Below are 18,419 nucleotides of genomic sequence, written 5' to 3' on the forward strand. Positions count from 1 at the left end.
CTGTATAACTTTCATTAAAATGTGCCAGTGTTGTAACAGTGTTAAGCACCAGTAACACTACCCGGACAGGTAGCGTTTTGTAATGCAGCACAACTTTCTTAAACAGACCAAACAATAGAAATATCATATTATGGATGGCAGGCTGTCAGCAGTTCTTCAAGGGATATATATCCCTATCCCTTCCACGCCAGGAATCAAGTTTGAGGCACCTCCACTAAAATGACAAGAAATGCTAATCTGGCGTGTTTAAGTCCTACAGAATTGTTCCATCGCACCCTTGCAATATTAAAATACATTAAAACCCCTTCATTGCGGTCTCACTCTTTCAGACTGTGCTGAGAAAAGGACAAGGTTAATTCACCGCAGCGGAATATTTAATTTAAAATAAGCGGTTTTAAAATGGGCATACCAGGTATGCTCCTGCTCGGGCTGAAAACGCACATGGAAGACACGGTCACGAGCCAATGGTTTACCCGGCCGTCAATACGGGAGGCTTCCCGTGCACACACCACTTGCAGCGGACTCTTTCACATCGCTGTACTGTTTAGCATATATGGGAATGTTTCAGTGCGTGATCACCCTGCACGTCATGTTTTCCATATATATACATAAACACAAATTAGCTGTTTGTGGGGAGATATCGGGTGTAAGATTTTGTTCGTCGCTAACTAAATATTCCCAAACTCTTTCAAGTGAAAGGGATACAGCGTTTTTTTTTTTTTGTTTTTTTTTTGCCGGAAATTAACATTGCCCACTTGTTCTACTGGGTTACGTGTCTTCAAATATCATTAATTTTTTAATTAGTTCTTACATGTTCCGGCCTTTCAGAATTTCTAAACAGTAACGTAATTGAAATGTTTTACTTGTGCATTGATGGGATGGAAAACCATTGAGCAAACAAACAATGCAAGAACAAATAACTAAGGGGTGAACAGTTCACTTAAAATAAGGATTTCATCCCAACAATTTTCAGCTCCACAGACAGCACAGAGCTGCATAACTGATCCCTAGTTCAAAACACAGTGAATCAGAAATGAGGGATCGTATCTCAAATGCATTTTACCAATGGGCACATAAGCGCGCTTACACTGGCGTTGCCATATCATACAGAGTTTTGGCAACTCTTGAATTTCGTAACTGCAAAGGCCATCTAACGTGTAAACATTGCTGTTTTCGTTATAGGTGATTAAATAATTTGGTGCTTTAATTTGTCAGTTGTAAATTGTGCAGCGGTTGATGTTACACAATAATACACCATTAACATTGCTTTAATTTTGCCAGCGGTATGTAGCATTTGCACAACAAATTAAAATACAGCCAAAAGCCAGCACAGTTATATTGCGGATTCAAACCAGTTTACATCACGTGCCAAGTAAAGCCAGTACAAAATATTTACCCAACACGGCCCTTGGACTTTTACCTAACAGAAATGGAATCAGATTGTGGTGGTTCTCTGAGTGTTTTAAAAGATATGTGAGAGTACTATGCAGAAGGCTTGAACAGTAGCAGGCAGGTATGAGCTTTGTCATTGTAACAAAACAAAAAACTCACAATTCATATTAATATACAATAAACCGGTGCCACACATTCATATTAACAAACGCAGAACAAGACAGACTTTTTTGCAGCAGGAACATAAAAGGCTGGCAAACCGAGCTACTGCTAACCCGACGTCCTCTTATTCCGGGCCGTGCCCAACTGCCCCACTCACGGCTCTCAGTCTCTGACCACCTTTTCCCTGACATCGAGGAGTCTTGAGACAGCCATTCACCCCATCAGACAGCCTTTCACCCTCACATATAATTGTCGTGTAAAGAATGCCAAGGTGGAGTTGGGACTAAGATCTGTCAATACCATAAAGCGGTGTCCAACCTTAAGAAGTCCTGCATGTGAGCTCTGTATGGAAATAACCCCATGATGCCATGCATGCTTTCACTCCCTCATAGGGACACCTGGGGAGTGAGAACAAAAGTATTTTTGTTTTATAAAACACCAAGGTTTCACTACGTGGCACTGATTGCGATAGTTAATACATGGCTCAAGTGCTGAGAGGATGGCCTGCGGGGCATGGGTTCAGTGTTCCCGTCTTAGTCACTGGTGGGTGGGATCGGGTCGTGAGACGTCCCGTAACAGGGTGATCAGGCAACCTCCTAAAAAAGAATAGTGGCCCTGTCTGGTCCTAGCTTTGAGTTGAATTCCTACTTCACCTAGCCATTTTCAGTCCCTTTCTGAAGGCTGATCGACTGGGCATAGCCCTTGGATGAGGGCAACTGAGAGAGGACACTGCTTCCAAGTCCAAACAAGCATTTGCACAGCCAGTAGGTCTCGCCTTTGGGCCGTTATAAGTGTTTAACCATGCAGCACATTATCCTGGGCACTGTGCTGCCAGGGATTGGAGAACTATATAATTGCTACACACACAACCCTAAAAAGATGCCAATTGTCTTGGAGAAAGGATGTGCCATAACATTTAGAGCTGCCAACTTTGAAACCGGGAAGCCCAGTTCGAGTCTCGGCATCGGCAGTTAAAAAAAAAAAAAAAAAAAACTGTAAAAAAAAAAAAAACTTACATTTCAATCCAAGGAGCAGGTAATTGAAAAATAACAATAATATTCAATATTAAGCATGAGGCTGAGCCACATGGGCTCCAAAAGCGAATCAGGAATTAAAGTTTGTTCACACATGATTACATTCTGAGCACATTTCGTGGACACAAGCCGAGTGCCCCAAAACAAACTATTGCGAATGCAAAGAAAAAAGTAGTGTGCCCACACAAACATATATGAACGATCGTGCCATAATCCATGTAAAAGGGTCAGTTTCCAGGGAGATAACAAAACAGCCAAAAGGAGGGACAAAAGTAAAGCATTTACCTAAGAAACCAAAGCAATTTTGAAAGGCAGGCCACGGACTTAATGAAAGTGATGGGCGTGGCGCAAGCCCACAGATGTAGATACCAGCATGTCGATAGACAGCGCAGCGCAGGTGTGCTGTCTAGGTTTGACCTAAAAACAAACTTACTGAAGGCTATAAAGATCATCCAGAAGTATTATATGTGTGCAACACGACAAACAAAACAGATTCATAGGGTAAAAAACAATCTTATTGAAGGCGCTGGAGCATGCCTAGGAAGTGTAAACCAAGAACGGAACAAAGCATCTTCCTAAACATACACACATAAATAATTACATTAAAAAAGGAGTATATATAATTAACTTTCTGCTGAGGGCGAAGTCTATTGACCAAGTATGACGCTATGTGGACCAAGCAGGTGACCATCGACTCCATTTTGTGAATGACTCCATTTTTCTCTTCACAATTACAGAGCAGGACAATTTCTGGAACATGGTATGTGGGATGCAAATTTGATAAAGTTCACAAGGTTGAGGTTGTTTTTGCCAGAGGAATGTACCGCTCTGACTCAGAGCAAACATGGGAGCCTGGCCAGCCCCTACGAGTGATTTTGACACAGATGAGTACAGCAAGCATTAATGTCATAACAGAAGGGAGGGGGTTTCTAGAACTCTCTCCTTGAGTTGTATATGGTTCAAAAGACTGGGAGACTTGGTGATAGGCAAGGAGCTCGCCTGTGGAACGGACGCGTCGCCCTGGGGTCTTTTGATGGTCCCGATCAAAGCTCCCCAGTTGCTGGCAAGGATATTGTCTGCAACTCAATAGGTGATGTATTCTAAGTCTTGATAATTTGGTTCATGTAAATATGTTCTGTTGATGTATTACACATTTCTTCTGCTGGGATATCTTAAGTCGTGATCACTTGATTTATATGCTTATTTCTGCATATTCATGTCTTATATTTAATGTTTGGGAAGTGCCTGATAAATACATTACTTCGTAACAAGAGTGCTGAGTTTCTTTGGCATTATGTCCTATTGTTTAAAGTGTGAAGCAATAAACCGACACAGAACTATTAACAGTATTGTTAGAAATTGGGCTTCTGTTGCACCCCATCCGAGCAGAAACCACAGTCCTAATCAGGATAAGTCACAAACTCACCTTAGGTTAACCCGTGCTCACCCTCTGGTAGCTTGACACAGAGCAAGCCGGCTTAACTTAAGAGGCAATATGTAAAGTAAACACTTCAAACAGTAAAAAACCACACAAAAGTTATCACATTGTTAGAACAATAGAGCTTAATTTAACGACCAAAACAAGACCCAAATGACAAAAATCCAATAAGTACAACCAGAGTTATGCATTTTTAAAGATTAAAATGCAAAATAGTACTTAAAAACATAAAGCGCAAAGTGAGAACATCTTGTTACACTAGATGGGTTGAATCCAAAAGTTCAAGCTGTCCGCGATGGAACATGGGTCCAATACTGTCCCAGATAAGTCCTGCTGAAGTTTTACCTTCTCAAGAATTGGGCCAAGAGTCCCATTCGCGGGGAACAAGTTAGCCTGGCGGTGGTCTGCATGCACAGATAGTCGGTCAGGCATCATGGACAGGTAAGCTGAAGCTTTGCAGTTGTGAGTGACGATCTTTGCTGTGCGAAGAGACAAACTTGCGCTGGCTTTCGCTGATTCTTCGAGCAAGCAGCACGGTTCTTGTGCAAACAGGCCACCAGAGTCACTACAGGGGGGTATGAAGCCTTTTTTGGGGGGGGACAGGACACTGCCTATTCAGGTGTGACAGTGCCTCTCTCCCATCCTGCCCAGGGTGACCCATCAGTCTGTGAGTGGCCCAGTAATCACACCTAAACTCCCTTTGTGTGTGGCTATCTAAGGGGAATGCACAAGCCAGGTTGTCACCCACCCCAAAGAAGTGATCCGAGGCAGGCAGCAGGCACCAAATGGCTACAGCAAGAAAATGCCAACTTTCTCACCTGTTGACTGTTTCAGAACTGCAATTTCAAATCAGATTTCCCTCTAAAATGTGATTTTAATTGTGAGTCCCGAGACACCAACATTAAAAAGTATCTCTTTCAGATTGTGAACTACACTTGGGGGGGATAAGGAAATTCCAATGTTATCCTATCGGAGAGATAGGCCTTGCTGTAGTGAAAGACGAATTTGGACATTTTTCACTGCCAAGACAGGTAAATCTTGAAAGTACATGTCCTACTTTTTAAATAGATTGCACCCTGTCCTATGGGTTGTCCCCCCCTAGGGTTAACTTATATGTATAAAAAGGGAAGGATTGAGCCTGGTAAAAGGATTACTTTGCAAGGTTGACATGGCAGTGTCAAACTGCACACCTAGGTTCTGCAATAGGTGGCACAACAGTGGTGCAGGCCCAGAAGTAGCATTTAATTTAGAGACCCTGGGCACAGGTAGTGCACTGTACTAGGGACTTATAAGTAAATTAAATATGCCAATTGGGGTAAGCCAGTGTTGCCATGTTTTAGAGGAGAAAGCAAGCACAAGAACTTTAGCACTGGTTAGCAGTGCTAAAGTGCACAGAGTCTTAAAGCCAGCAAAAACAAGGTCAGAAAAATGGAGGAGGAAGGCGAAGTTTGGAGTGACTCTGCAGAAAGACCCATTTCCAACATGGATGTATACACACATATGGTTCACACAGTGCCAACTTCCTGTGTCAGACCATGTTGGGAGTAGCAAATATGTCGTTTTTTCTAATATGAGTGAAGTCTGTGCATGAGATGGTGCTAGGATGGGGAAGACAGATGAAGAGGGTAATGAACTCTGGCCTGAGATAAATCAGGTCTTGTTACGCATAAACAAGGGGGGAGAGCGAGGCAAGTGGGATGTGTGTCAGAATCACATCAGCAGTGAATTAAACTATATAAAGTGTATGGTTCCTTCAGCCTCTTCTCGAGCAAGTTGGGTGTTCCTTGGAGTTCTCTAATCCACTGTTAGGAAAAATACAAATGTCAATGGAGGTGTCCTCCTTTAGGGCTCCCTACGCTACCTCCCATTAGGTTGTACCGAGCCTGTGCCTTGTGTTGTCTCTGGAAAGAGGCGTTCAATGCCTCTTGGTAGATATGGGACCTGCTGTACCAAATCCAGATTCCTGGAAATTATAGGCTATCTATTACATGGCTGGATTTACTTTGGAAAAGAGTTTCTCTGAGAAAATTCCTTTTACAGATTCCTTGTGCAGATTAACCCAGGGTAAGATGAAGTATTACTACTTCCTGATATTTGTTTTCTCCATGGAGGTTATTTTACTTGCAATCCCATAACAGGAGAGCAGAGGGTGTGCTTGGTGCATCACAACAAACTTTATTGCAGTCAGATGATCTCTCTGGGTGGTTTATATTTCTCCTTTCCAGTCTAAGAATTTACCTTCCTCAGTCTGCCTCTTCTGCTTCTCATTTTGCCTATTATCCATAGAGGATTTTTTCTGATGCTAGTTTTCCCCTTATAAAATCTGGTTACCCAGCATCATTCTCTGATCTGAAAAGTGTAGCTCTGGGCAAACGAAATCCTTTAATATGACAAAATCAGTGCACTGTATTTACAACCATGTGGAGATTAACACACTTATAGATATGTAATAATGCAATTATGTTGTTCTCATTCTATCATAGTCATTAACAGGGAGTTCTAACATTAACGTGTGTATCTAGCTTGAACATGTCACTAACGTCTGTCCCTTTAAGCAACTCAAAATTCATGCACATGAAAATTAGGCACCTGCAGAGCCAAGAAAGGAAAGTAGGTTAAATAAGGTTCATGCAGTCATGTAAGCCCTTCAGTCTGACACCTGTGTATGCTGGCTCCTGTGTCAGCTATATTTCTTTGTATGCCTCCCATAACTTGGTACATTATACTGCCCCACTGTGGGCACAGAAGTAACCCACACAACGCACCATGCATGTGGCAGACACAAAAGAGAACCAGTCCAAACACCAATGGACAGCAGTTATCTTAATGCCTCCACACTTCAAACTACAATGCTATTATTGATATAGGTTTCTAAAGCACACACATACTGATAAGGTTGCATGACGCTAAGATAAATTAAGTGAATCAACAACCTGCTGATGAAAAAAAACCAGATTAGTGGGACACAAATATTTTAACTTTTTAAAAAAAGAAAAACAATTAATTCTCAATGCTCCTAAGTTCAAGGGGCAGGCTGTTCCATGGACTGGGGAAAGAAAAAAGAGAGGAGATGTACCAGCTCATCTGAACCGCCAAGAGAACCGCCTTCAAAGACCAAATCAGTAACAACACGCACATAGCCAAAAGGAGCTCTTCAACATCATGAAGGAACTCTCCAACCCAAACTCCAACGCCAACGACATCCCGCCATCTCAAGACCTCTGCAACTCCCTAGCCTCCTACTTCCACTGCAAGATTGCAGACAACCACAACAGCTTCAGCACCCAGACCCCCCTGGCAACCACCAACACCACAGATTCCCCTCCGACCAACCTCCTGCTCTCCTGGATCCCCTGTCAACGACAACATCGAAATCATGAACACCATCTACTCCAACTCTCCATCTGACCCCTGCCCACACCACATCCTCAACAAAGCAAGCTGCGTCATCGCACCCCAACTACGGAAGATCATCAACAGCTCCTTCGAGTCTGCCACCTTCCCGGAGAGCTGGAAACATGCTGATATCAATGCTGTCCTAAAAAAAAAACAAGGTGGACCCAAAGGACCTAAAGAACTTCCGGCCTATCTCCCTGCTCCCCTTCCAGGCAAAAGTCATCGAGAAGGCTGTCAACAGACAACTAACCTGCTTCCTTGAGGAGAACTGCACCCTGGACACTTCCCAATCTAGATTCCGCAGCAACCACAGTACCGAAACTGTCTGCATCACCGCCACCGACGACATCAGAACCATATTAGACAACGGCGAAACCGCAGCCCTCCTCCTGCACCTCTCGGCCGCGTTCGACACCGTCTGCCACCACACCCTACACTCATGCCTCAGCAAATCAGGCATCTGCGACAGAGCCCCGGACTGGGTCACCTCCTTTCTCACTGGCAGAACCAAGAGAGTCCGCCTCCCCCCATTCCGCTCGGAGGCCACCAAAATCATCTGCGGCGTACCCCAGGGTTCGTCCCTCAGCCCGACCCTCTAAAACGTCTACATGGCCCCACTTGCTAACACCGCCCGATCCCACAACATCAACATCATCTCATACGCCGACGACACCCAGCTGATCCTCTCCCTCACCAAGGACTCCGCCAAGACCAACCTCCACAAAGGAATGAAGGCCATCGCCGAATGGATGAAGAACAGCTGCCTCAAACCCAATTCGACAAGACGGAAGTCCTCGTCTTCGGCTCCACCCACTCCGCATGGGACGACTGTTGGTGGCCTGTCACTCTCGAAACCGCTCCGACTCCCACCGACCACTCACTCAACCTAGGATTCCTCATTATCCATGACCCAGCAAGTCAACGCCATCTACAAATGAAGCCCCACCGAAACCAGAAGAACAGTCACCCAAGCCATCGTAAGCAGCAAACTGGACTACGGCAAGCCCTCATTGCAGGAACTACAGCCAAACTCCAGAAGATGCTGCAACGCATCCAGAACGCCTCCACACGTCTCATCCTGGACATCCCCCACCACTGCCACATCACAGGCCATCTGAGAAACCTGCACTGGCTCCCAGTCAACAAGAGAATCACCTTCAAACTCCTCACCCACGCTCACTGCACAACACCTGACCAGAATACCTCAACAGACAGATCTCCTTCTACACCTTGACCAGGCATCTCCCCTCCACCGACCTCACCCTCGCAACCGTCCCACGCGTCTGCAGAATTACAACCGGCAACAGATCATTCTCGCACCTCACCGCCAAGACGTGGAACACTCTTCCCACCCACCTGAGTCAGATCAAAGACCTCCTTACCTTCAGGAAACTTCTCAAGACCTGGCTGTTCGAGCAGTAGCAGCACTCCCACCCCCCCCCAATTTCCCACCTCCGTGCCTTGAGACCCTCACAAATGAGTAGGGAGCTTTACAAATTCCTGATTGATTGATTGATTGGTTGAACTGGGGAACCAGGTTCAAGGCATGGCTTTAGTTCAACATCCTATGATTATGGGTAAATCACAATCTCCAGTGCCTTAAAAATAGTGAATCTGACTTGGCCTACTGTAAGCTAGCGCTAATGTAAAGAGGTCTAATACCTCTGGGCTGAGTAAGCATTATATAAAACTGCATAGAAAAGAGAGATGCAATTCTGATCATATCCCTCTTCCCTATTAATACTTCTGAGGAAGTGTACAGCCGATTTCAAATGTTGTCCAACATCGTCGTGGAGGAAAAAGATGCTGCTGTGCTGCCAGAAACTCCAACTTTGAGACCAAAGTGATTCCTTAATTTAAAAGATCCATACTGCACTATATGATAGAAGCATAAGGGAAGCCCATTGCCTTCTTCCGGTGCATGACTGAGAGGTTGCCAAGCATTTGCTTGCTTCAGAGGATGAGATGAAGTCGCAGATGATTCAGGGGTGCAGTGTCTTATCTGTGATACATCCAGTGCCCTCCTTACATCAGGTATGGGGGGATATATCAATAATTAATATATGCCCTTGTACATGGAGAGAGATTTCAAACAAATTACCATCAATGTGAAACCTCCCAACACGAATGACAGGTTCATGGCATTTTCAATGACCAAACTGAGCTGCTACCTCAAGATTGTGACTGACCATCAAAAAGGAGAATATGCTCAGCATTCAGCGAGCTGAACCACTGCACCAAATGTCTGGAGAGCAGAAGATGGGTCAGAAGTGAAAGCAGCGGCTGGTACTCATTGAAGCATGTGGCAGAGTTCTGCTGCGGTAACAGACTGCCAGCATTCTGGCAAACTCATTGTCGCTGATGATGCATCAATCGCACTTCAAGTGTAAGCTTAACACTAGGGAAGTTGAAGTTCATCATAAGCATCAGTTAATATCACTTGTCAGCTCATCAGTTTCTCAAGATGAAACCAACACTATTAATGAGGACCAGCGTGACACTGATTTTACATTTGGAAGAACTCAGCAGCTGTACCTGAAGCAATTTAAAGGTTTGCATGCATCTTGGGGAGTTGCAAGTCAACATCAAAATATTTTTCAAAAGAAATGGAGCCCGTCCATTCATTAGATGCAGCACCACCTACTCCTCCCATTTCACAATATGCAAGCTCAACGGCTATGTGGAAGAGTAAAATTAGTCCCTTATGGCTACAAGTTGCCTTGAAAGAATACGAACAGAAAAGCTTTGCAGTGATTGGCTCTGGGAAACTTCTGAATTATATTTCAGATGTGAACGAGAGTGGAAAAAGAATTGGAAACACTGTGATTTGGGGGATATCACTGAAAAGACCAGTGGCCTTCAGGATGTGTATTAATCAAAAAGCTACTACGGTAGTGACAGTACATGTTGGCATAAGGCTCCATAGCAAATCCCTCAACTGATAGTGCCACATAATGCAGACTACTGATGACATGGATAACCTCAGTGAAACTTGTTTTTCTAAACTTGACATTGGTATAAAGTAAGCTCACAATTGTTTCAAAATGCAATTGGGATGAGTAGTTACAAGGTGCCCGGGGCAATCAATGCCATCAACATTTATATCAATGTTATCAACATTTATATCAATGTTTCCTCAGAAAGGTAGAATCACATATGCCACAGGGCAGTACAGAAGAGACTTTAGCTGTGCAGGAAAAATGCTAATTCACGAAGTCCAGTCTTGAGTTCTCCTGGAACTTTGCTAGTAGATTTAGGGCCAGATGTACCAAAGGATTTTACCCATTCTGTGTCTATGGGAAAAAGCTTTTGTACATATGGCCCTTAGTTTTTATGGCGTGACACCTGACTGGACAGCAAAATTCCCCTACTTGGCTCTGGAGAGCATATACTTCTGACCAGAATTCATCATTGCAAGTTCTGATGGGTTTTTTTCCCGGCTCAGCACACATGAAAATCATTCATGAGTGCTAATTAATTGCCCGTGGCTGTCTGTTCCTTTTTTTTTTATTGTCTACCAGCCCCCTGCAACCATGTTCTTAGCTCCATCCATGTGGGACATACCTGTCTATCTATTACTTCTGTGTGAATGTTGTGTGTCAACTGTGTGTCTGTTTCAAGTGGCTAATCCACAAAGGAATCCATTTTGACTTCCTAAATTCTGGTGGTACCCAAGTTGAAGGGTTGGGTGCCCCCAGACAACAATGGGAATGGGAGGCCCCTCCAGAAGATATTCACTCACTTATCCACCTATGCATTTCTCTCAGCGAGTTAAACACACATTGCAGAGATCTGTCTGTATTTTACATGTTACTAAAGTCCCTATACATTCTGCGAGTGCTGAAAGCAGAATAAGTTATGCGAGGAATGGAAGATCGCACTTGCTGCCTTCCGAGAAAGAGGAAGGCTTACTTTGCTACTGCCATGCTGTAACTGTTCTGTGACTAAGCAAAGCTTGCCCTTCCGTTAACCGCTTTCTGCTTGCCCTGTGATGAGGAAAGCTTGTGATGCTGCTGCCGTAACGGCCCTCTGCAAGAGAAAATCTTCTACTGTTTCTGCCCAAGGTGTACCTGTTCTACGAGAAACTGTCTTTCTACTGCTGTTGTCCCATCTCATGAAAATACAAATGATATATTGAATGCATTTGCATAACATGCCATTTGAATTATGGACTGTTTCTAAATATGTGATGCAAGATACCAAATCAATAGTCCCGAGGTAGGTGCCCGACTACTTTGGGGCAATAAATGAAAACCAAAACACAGTAGGAAGACACCAATAACAACATATTAACTCATCCACACACAATTTTAATATAGATCTGAATGTTTAACAAAGGGAAAACATAAATGTCGAAATAAAGGACATATCTCCACACAAACTTGAAAACCTATAACAAGGAGACTAAGAAAGTGGTATTGTAAAATGACTCACTATGCTATATGTGGAACCTACTGTGGAAGCATACCACACTACGTAGATAAGTGTCCTTCATTCTATACGAGTACATGAATGTATCGTAGTTCTTTGCAAGGTTTGGGTGTTTCTGTATATTTATATCTACAGGGTGCAAACAACAGTCATGTAACTACTCTCACACCCTCTGTACACCTTCTTTGAGAGTGCCCCAGGAAATGAGGTACTGGGAGGGTAGAAGTACAGTCTATAACAAGTTGGATCCTGACAGTACACTAAGAAATGCGGAGTTACCATTAGAATTGGTAATTTTGTGCCCAGTTCATCTGGATTTTTTTTTTTTCTCTGAACCTTCACTCGGCAATTTCAGCAGCCGAAATCGGTCTAAAAATAAATTAATCCACAGTATTTCCGCAGATCTCAAAATTCCAATGGGCTGGTAACTGTTGTTACTGGCCTTATTAGACTTGAGGCTCCCGTAATGAGCACCTAGGGCCAGATGTAGCAAAGGGTTTTACCCATTTTTTGTCTATGGGAAAATGTGTTCGTACATATGGCCCCTAGTGTGTTAGCTACCTGTGCTGAGCCAGTTTTGTGTGTGTGTGAGAAAATTGGGAGATATCCGGCCTGCTGCTGGCATCTGTCATTTACATATTCTTTGTAGAACGACTGCCCTGCTGCTGCCCAAGTTGCACCTTTTTTGGAAAATATGTCATAAAACTTTCCACTGTGCAAAATGCAAAATACAAAATGATTCACATTGATAATGCTTGCTTTAATGCATGATGAGCATAACAAACTAAACCCTCACAAAATATGAGAGTAGAAATTACTTTTGGTTTTACACGTGAAACAAGCAATCATTGAAATGAATCAGACAACTTTGTGAAATTTTAGGACGTAGTTGGCAAGTGGCTCCATATCACGTACAACACTTTCAGACAATCCCGGCATTTTTTTAAAACAGCACTCTGCATTCTGGTATATTGAGCCCATAAGTGTTAAAAGCAAAACTATAAGCCCCACAGTGCAACATGCTCTTTGCTGAAAAGCCAGGAATGGCTGATGCTACTATAAATCCTAGTGGCACTTGACAAACTTGTGAAACGCAAACTAAAACTTAGTATCTGGCCTTCTGTCTCTTTTTCTTGTAGGCAGTCAAGGGTTAAACAGCCCTGTTCGCAGGAAGGCGGGCATAGCTTTTCAAATGCAGATGCGTGCAGCTTCCCACTTATGGGAAGGGCCACTAAAACTACGCAATTCTACAGCAGTTTTCCACATAATTATGGATTTGCCACTTAATCCATCATCTGCCACATAATTTGTAGATTTTACCAAGAACAAAAAACGGTTTTAGCTCCAGAGTTTTGGCATGCAGTGGAATGCCCAAAGCAAAAAAAGGTGAATGGTCCAATTTCAATTGCCTGTTTGTATTTGAGTGCTAAACTGTTACTTCTGAGGTATATCCTTTACTGAGACAGTGTTAACATGTAAAAAAATAATAAAAACAATGCAGTAATACAACCACAAAATGTGCTGCATAATGCCACATAATTTGAGTTTCTTACTGCATAATTTAATCAACCCTGCCACAAAATTCCATGGGCCCAGCTTATGGGCCAACGTCAACATTCCTTGGTAAAATAAATCGACATGCTAAAAAGTGTGATTTACCAGAGCAAGGCGAGTAACAGCAGCTTGACTGAAAAGAAGAAAAAAAAAAAACAATGTGCAAGTGCACTTTTTCTGAGCCTATTCTCGACTTAGTGGTTGGTACCATTTAAGAAAAGGGCCCGTGCCTGCAACACCAGTGCGATACACCCAGAGCACAAGTCAAGGGTACACAAGGGTAAATGGCATGAACCCACTCTTTTCACAGGGTAGACACTGTCTACACTGCCAAGAAGTTGGGCCCCACAGAAATATGCTGACTTTGTAGGCACATTCAGCAACGCCTGCACTTGTCTGCTTTCCGTCCAGCAGTGTGCCGGCACCTAGGAGGCTTTGTTATTTTAAATTCCAGCTGGGCCCAAAAGAAGGGCTACCAATTAAGCAGAACCGATTACCGACAGGTTTCTCTTGTTGCCAATTTCCTTTTGGTTGAGTTTTATAAAATAAGGGAGTGATATTTATGAGCCCCTTGCGCCGCTGTGGTGTCACTTTTTGTGATGCAATGGTGGTGAAAACCACCAAATCATATCAATGAGGCCACGCAAAGCCACTTTGCGTTGCTCTGATTGACCTTCCAGCTATGGAGTAATGCAAGGCAGCACAAATCACTGCATTGCCTTACTCTGCGTCAGGGAGGCGTTGCGGTAGATGTCCCAATGCAACACCCATGGATTTTGACACATCCCCAGATTTACAAAACCTTGTAAACCTGTGGATGCGCAAAAAGTTTTCTGCCTCCAAAGGGGAGGTACAACAAGGAGAAATATATTTATTTCCTCTCTGTTTTTTTTCCTCTATGTGTTCTGCATTTTGCAGCACACACAGAAAGAGGAAAACGCCTCCTGGGATTGTTTGTGCAGGAAGATGTCCCTTTCTGCACAAAAACAATCCTGCCTAAAACGCAGACATCCTTGCAAGCCTAAGTTGGCTCTAGGCTGCCAAAAAGATACCAGCGTAGTAGGAAAGGACAGAAATGTGCCTTATGCCAAAGATAAGACGCATTCCTGCCCTTTTCCTTTCATGAAGGGCAGCGCAGCAAGGTGACTTGCTGAACCATGTGCCTAAATGTAATGGTTGGGGGGGCAGATATTGTGCCAGGCTTGGGCCACTTTTTTGGCACAACCCTGACACAAAGTCTCTTTTGTTAATTGTATCGCACTCACTTGTTCTTGTGACACACCTGCTTAACATATGTGCGAGGTCCTAAGCTCTGATGTAATATCTTGTGATGCCACTTCCCGTGTGGACACTGGTTGTGATGCCACGTGCGATGTCAATCGCGGATACCTTGGTTAGTAGCGCCCTCCTATTATGCAGGGCTTATGCCTGGGCGCGTCCTGCTTTAATTGGGTGCTGCCCTGCGAAGGCCATAACACATATACCAACGTTTTTGGGCAGCATTAAAGTAAACGAGGAATTCACTAAATGCAAGAGTTGAAAATGGGCAGAAGCCTTGAACTAAACCATCGCACTCTGAACTGAGGAAAGAGCTCCCTTTTCGCACGTTCGGCAAGAACGCACGCAAAGCAACGAGCCGCGCACACGGAAGTAAGATTCACTCAGAGGGAGAACGAAAGAGATTGACGTACCACATGACCAATGGCAGCACGCTCTCTCGCCTATTCTTGGCACATTAGGGCGGGCAGGGGCGGCGCTCCGCTGTGACAAGTTGTACGCAACCCATGCACTGACAGCGCCGCAAAACAGAGAAATATTTACTAGCCAAGGCTTTGCGCGAACAACCCCGTTGCACAATTCAAAAATGCACTACAGTACGATAGCTTACCGTATCTGAGATGAGATCCCAACACTGCACGCATCTGCTACTCGAGGGCGACCAACTTCCTGTTTATCCCGTTTCTCCTCCCACCCGGGAAGGCCGACGTGGCCAGTGGGTCCCGCCTTCTCCCCTCCTCTTTCCCACCACTTAAACCTTTGTGATTGCTTGGAAACACGTCTGTTTACTGGTTGGCTTTGTATGCAGTATTTGTCAAAAGTTTACGCCAACGTGAGTGAGAAGGACAACAGGTCTGTGGAATCGTGAACTTTTACTCCAACTGTGTACGGTTAAGCGAGGGCGTTAGAATGATTTTCTACCTGGGTTGTCTTTGTAACTGGAGAACCAGTTTCGAGTCTCGACATCCGATCAACATCCTGTGATTTTGGGCAAATCACGTAAACTCTCCATGCCTCAAAATAAATGTGGGCTTGTGTAATGAAACTGATGCTCCTGTAAAGCGATCCAATAACGTTGGCTTGAGTTCGCGCTACATAAAACCGAAATTTTGGAATAACTTCTGGCTTGTAACGTCCAGTTTCTCTAGCAAGTGGAGATGTGAGGAGGCAGACACCAACTAGTGTAAGCCATCGGACGGATTGCATTCGTTTGTTATACAAGATAGCTGTATTGAGAGTCAAAAAGGACCCGTAACAGCTTGTGACCTATTTTTAAGCAGGTATTGAGTGCAATTTGGGGAAGGAGGTTATGAATAGTTAGCAGAGTTCTAAAAGGACTTGGGGGTTTTGGGTTGATCATAAATTCCCAGACCAAACAGCAGAAGCTGTCCTATAGTCATTGGATGGTGATCTAAGTACTTACTAAGTCATTTTCATGTCATCACACATCATCTAGCTCCTGAAGTCATCTGCAACCTTTAGGAACTAGGTGTGATGATTGATGTTCATTTGAAAACGACTTTCTGATTACCTCACAAAACAAGGTTGTTCCTGATGATTTGAGAATGTATACTCGATTACACAAGTTTGCTAATGTATGCAAATAACAATATCATTAGCTACTTCCTACTACACTACATTGGGAGTCCTTACAACGAGATAAGTACATCGGAGTTCCTTTACATCGCAATTTTTTACAATGGGAGTGCCTTTACTTCATATCCCTAAAGTTAAATAAAAAAAAAAACTAATTTCTATATTAAATAGAAAGTAAAATGTTATTTTTTGTATTAATTCCATCTGCTACGTAGCAAATAGAAGTATATTCACACATACAACGCACTGCCCTGAACCCTAAAAGCCTCTTACCCAAAAAACACTACCAAGCTCTTCCTGAACACTACAAAAATCTCTCCCCCCTCAAAAAATCAATCCTGGAACATATATATATATAGAGATGAGATAGTAAAAATAAGAGGAACTTACTTTTTGACAATTATCAGTAATACATAGAAATTCTTTGAATGAAAGGCATGTGCACTTTATAGGGGATTTCATTGTAATAATAATGTAAAGAATAATTTTTTTAGGGTATGGCACGGGCACTGCATAGGGTATTCTCCCCCAAAATATATTTCCTCAGCCATTGAAATTGCTTTAGTCATTATTAAATTAGAATTAAAACAATTTGTGGAATATTTTTTAACATCAAAGGGAAGAAACTATTCAATATATTTTAGAAACTAATGGGTTTAAACATATTGTATTTACTTTGAGTTATTGGAGTACCATGTTTTATCAAATTAATTTTGAAGATCTTTTATACTACAACGCATTTGCACTTTTGAGAGGTATTTGATCACAAAAGTGTGATTATAGAGATAACTAACAGTGCACATCATTCAATATGTAATGTGTGTAACATTTTTGATACTTGTGAGTATCTGATTATTTTTTAATATAAAGACATTTATAATGACAACAATGTATTTTATCCCAAATATTCCCTAGATGACAAAAAGGCAAATCTTATTAATTGATTAGCGGTATATTAATGACTGATAGGACATGCCAATCTTTGATACTTTGGAGCAAATATGGGAGTTGCACATAGATGAAAGAATGAATCATTAGCATATGGTCATGATAACGTAATTATTAAGGGGTGACAACATATATGAATATTAAAATGGTACTTTACCAGGTTCAATCATATAATTAAAAATACTCCTAAGCACATTACAGGATAATGTATTATGTTTCACACACTACCTAGCATAGATTCAATCAGTACTCACACTAGGGTATTACAAACAACAACAAAATTATCAAAAAGAACATTGGAAAGCCAGGACTGGATGGATAATGCCATATTTGTTGTGAAGCATATGTGTGAAGAGGGAGTGTTTTTTTCTTGGGATATAAAAGGGCACTCTAGCACAGTGAACTCTAAGGCCTGTTGAAGGCTAAGGCTGAAACACGTTGCCATTTTTACATGCACCTAGCACTTTAAAATAAATGAAGAAATAAGGATTTTGAATCTCATCCTGGTGGTGCCGCCTCATTCTTTGTTTTTGGATTGGGTCTTTCAACTAGCCTCGAGAAAAGAGAGGCTCCTGGATGGGAGAAAAGGACGTTAATAAATATATATATATATATATATATATATCAAACATAACACCTTAAAAAATCATTAAGGCTTCCAGCACTCCACGATGATTAAACCAAAGGTTTAACCATCGTGGAGTGCTGGAAGCCTTAATGATTTTTTAAGGGGTTGTGTTCGATGTTTAGACGCGGTGGCGCACGTCCAATTCCAGCACCATTGGCGTTCAGGTGCAGAGAGAGAAACGCCTAACGAATATATATATATATATATTTATGCCTTTTGTAATATAACAGTAATATAAAATAATAGAATAAAAAATAATAATTTACACATATGAGGTGTCTTTGTCTACGTCAAGACCTCCAGAATCAGGGTGTACTTTGCTCAGTTTTCAGATGGACGCTCCCTAGGACACCACAGGCAAAAACCCCAACTACCACTTTGATGCTCAACAAAAGCATTATGTGTATATTGCATTTTGAATGGGGCCTGCTGAAGAAGATGTATGTATTTTCCCCTGAGAAGCCTTTGTATTTTTTATGTGTTCAGATGTCTTCTCTAAGAAAGTGTGGTAAAATAAAAAAAAACTAATAAAATATTAATGTCACAGAATGTACCATATAAT

General features: G+C 42.6%; 1 protein-coding gene across 1 annotated transcript in view; it reads right to left on the bottom strand.

Annotated features, from left to right (window-relative positions):
* Positions 1-15,432, bottom strand: part of TRIQK (triple QxxK/R motif containing) — a 135,418-nt gene extending 119,986 nt beyond the window's left edge. The window contains exon 1 of the mRNA XM_069220465.1: positions 15,296-15,432. Coding sequence (XP_069076566.1) covers positions 15,296-15,329 — 34 coding nt within the window. The 5' untranslated portion in view covers positions 15,330-15,432. The remainder of the gene's footprint in view (positions 1-15,295) is intronic.
* Between the last annotated feature and the right edge of the window lie 2,987 nt (positions 15,433-18,419).

The sequence above is a fragment of the Pleurodeles waltl genome, chromosome 2_2 (assembly GCF_031143425.1).
Source record: "Pleurodeles waltl isolate 20211129_DDA chromosome 2_2, aPleWal1.hap1.20221129, whole genome shotgun sequence".
In the NCBI taxonomy this organism is placed as follows: Eukaryota; Metazoa; Chordata; class Amphibia; order Caudata; family Salamandridae; genus Pleurodeles; species Pleurodeles waltl.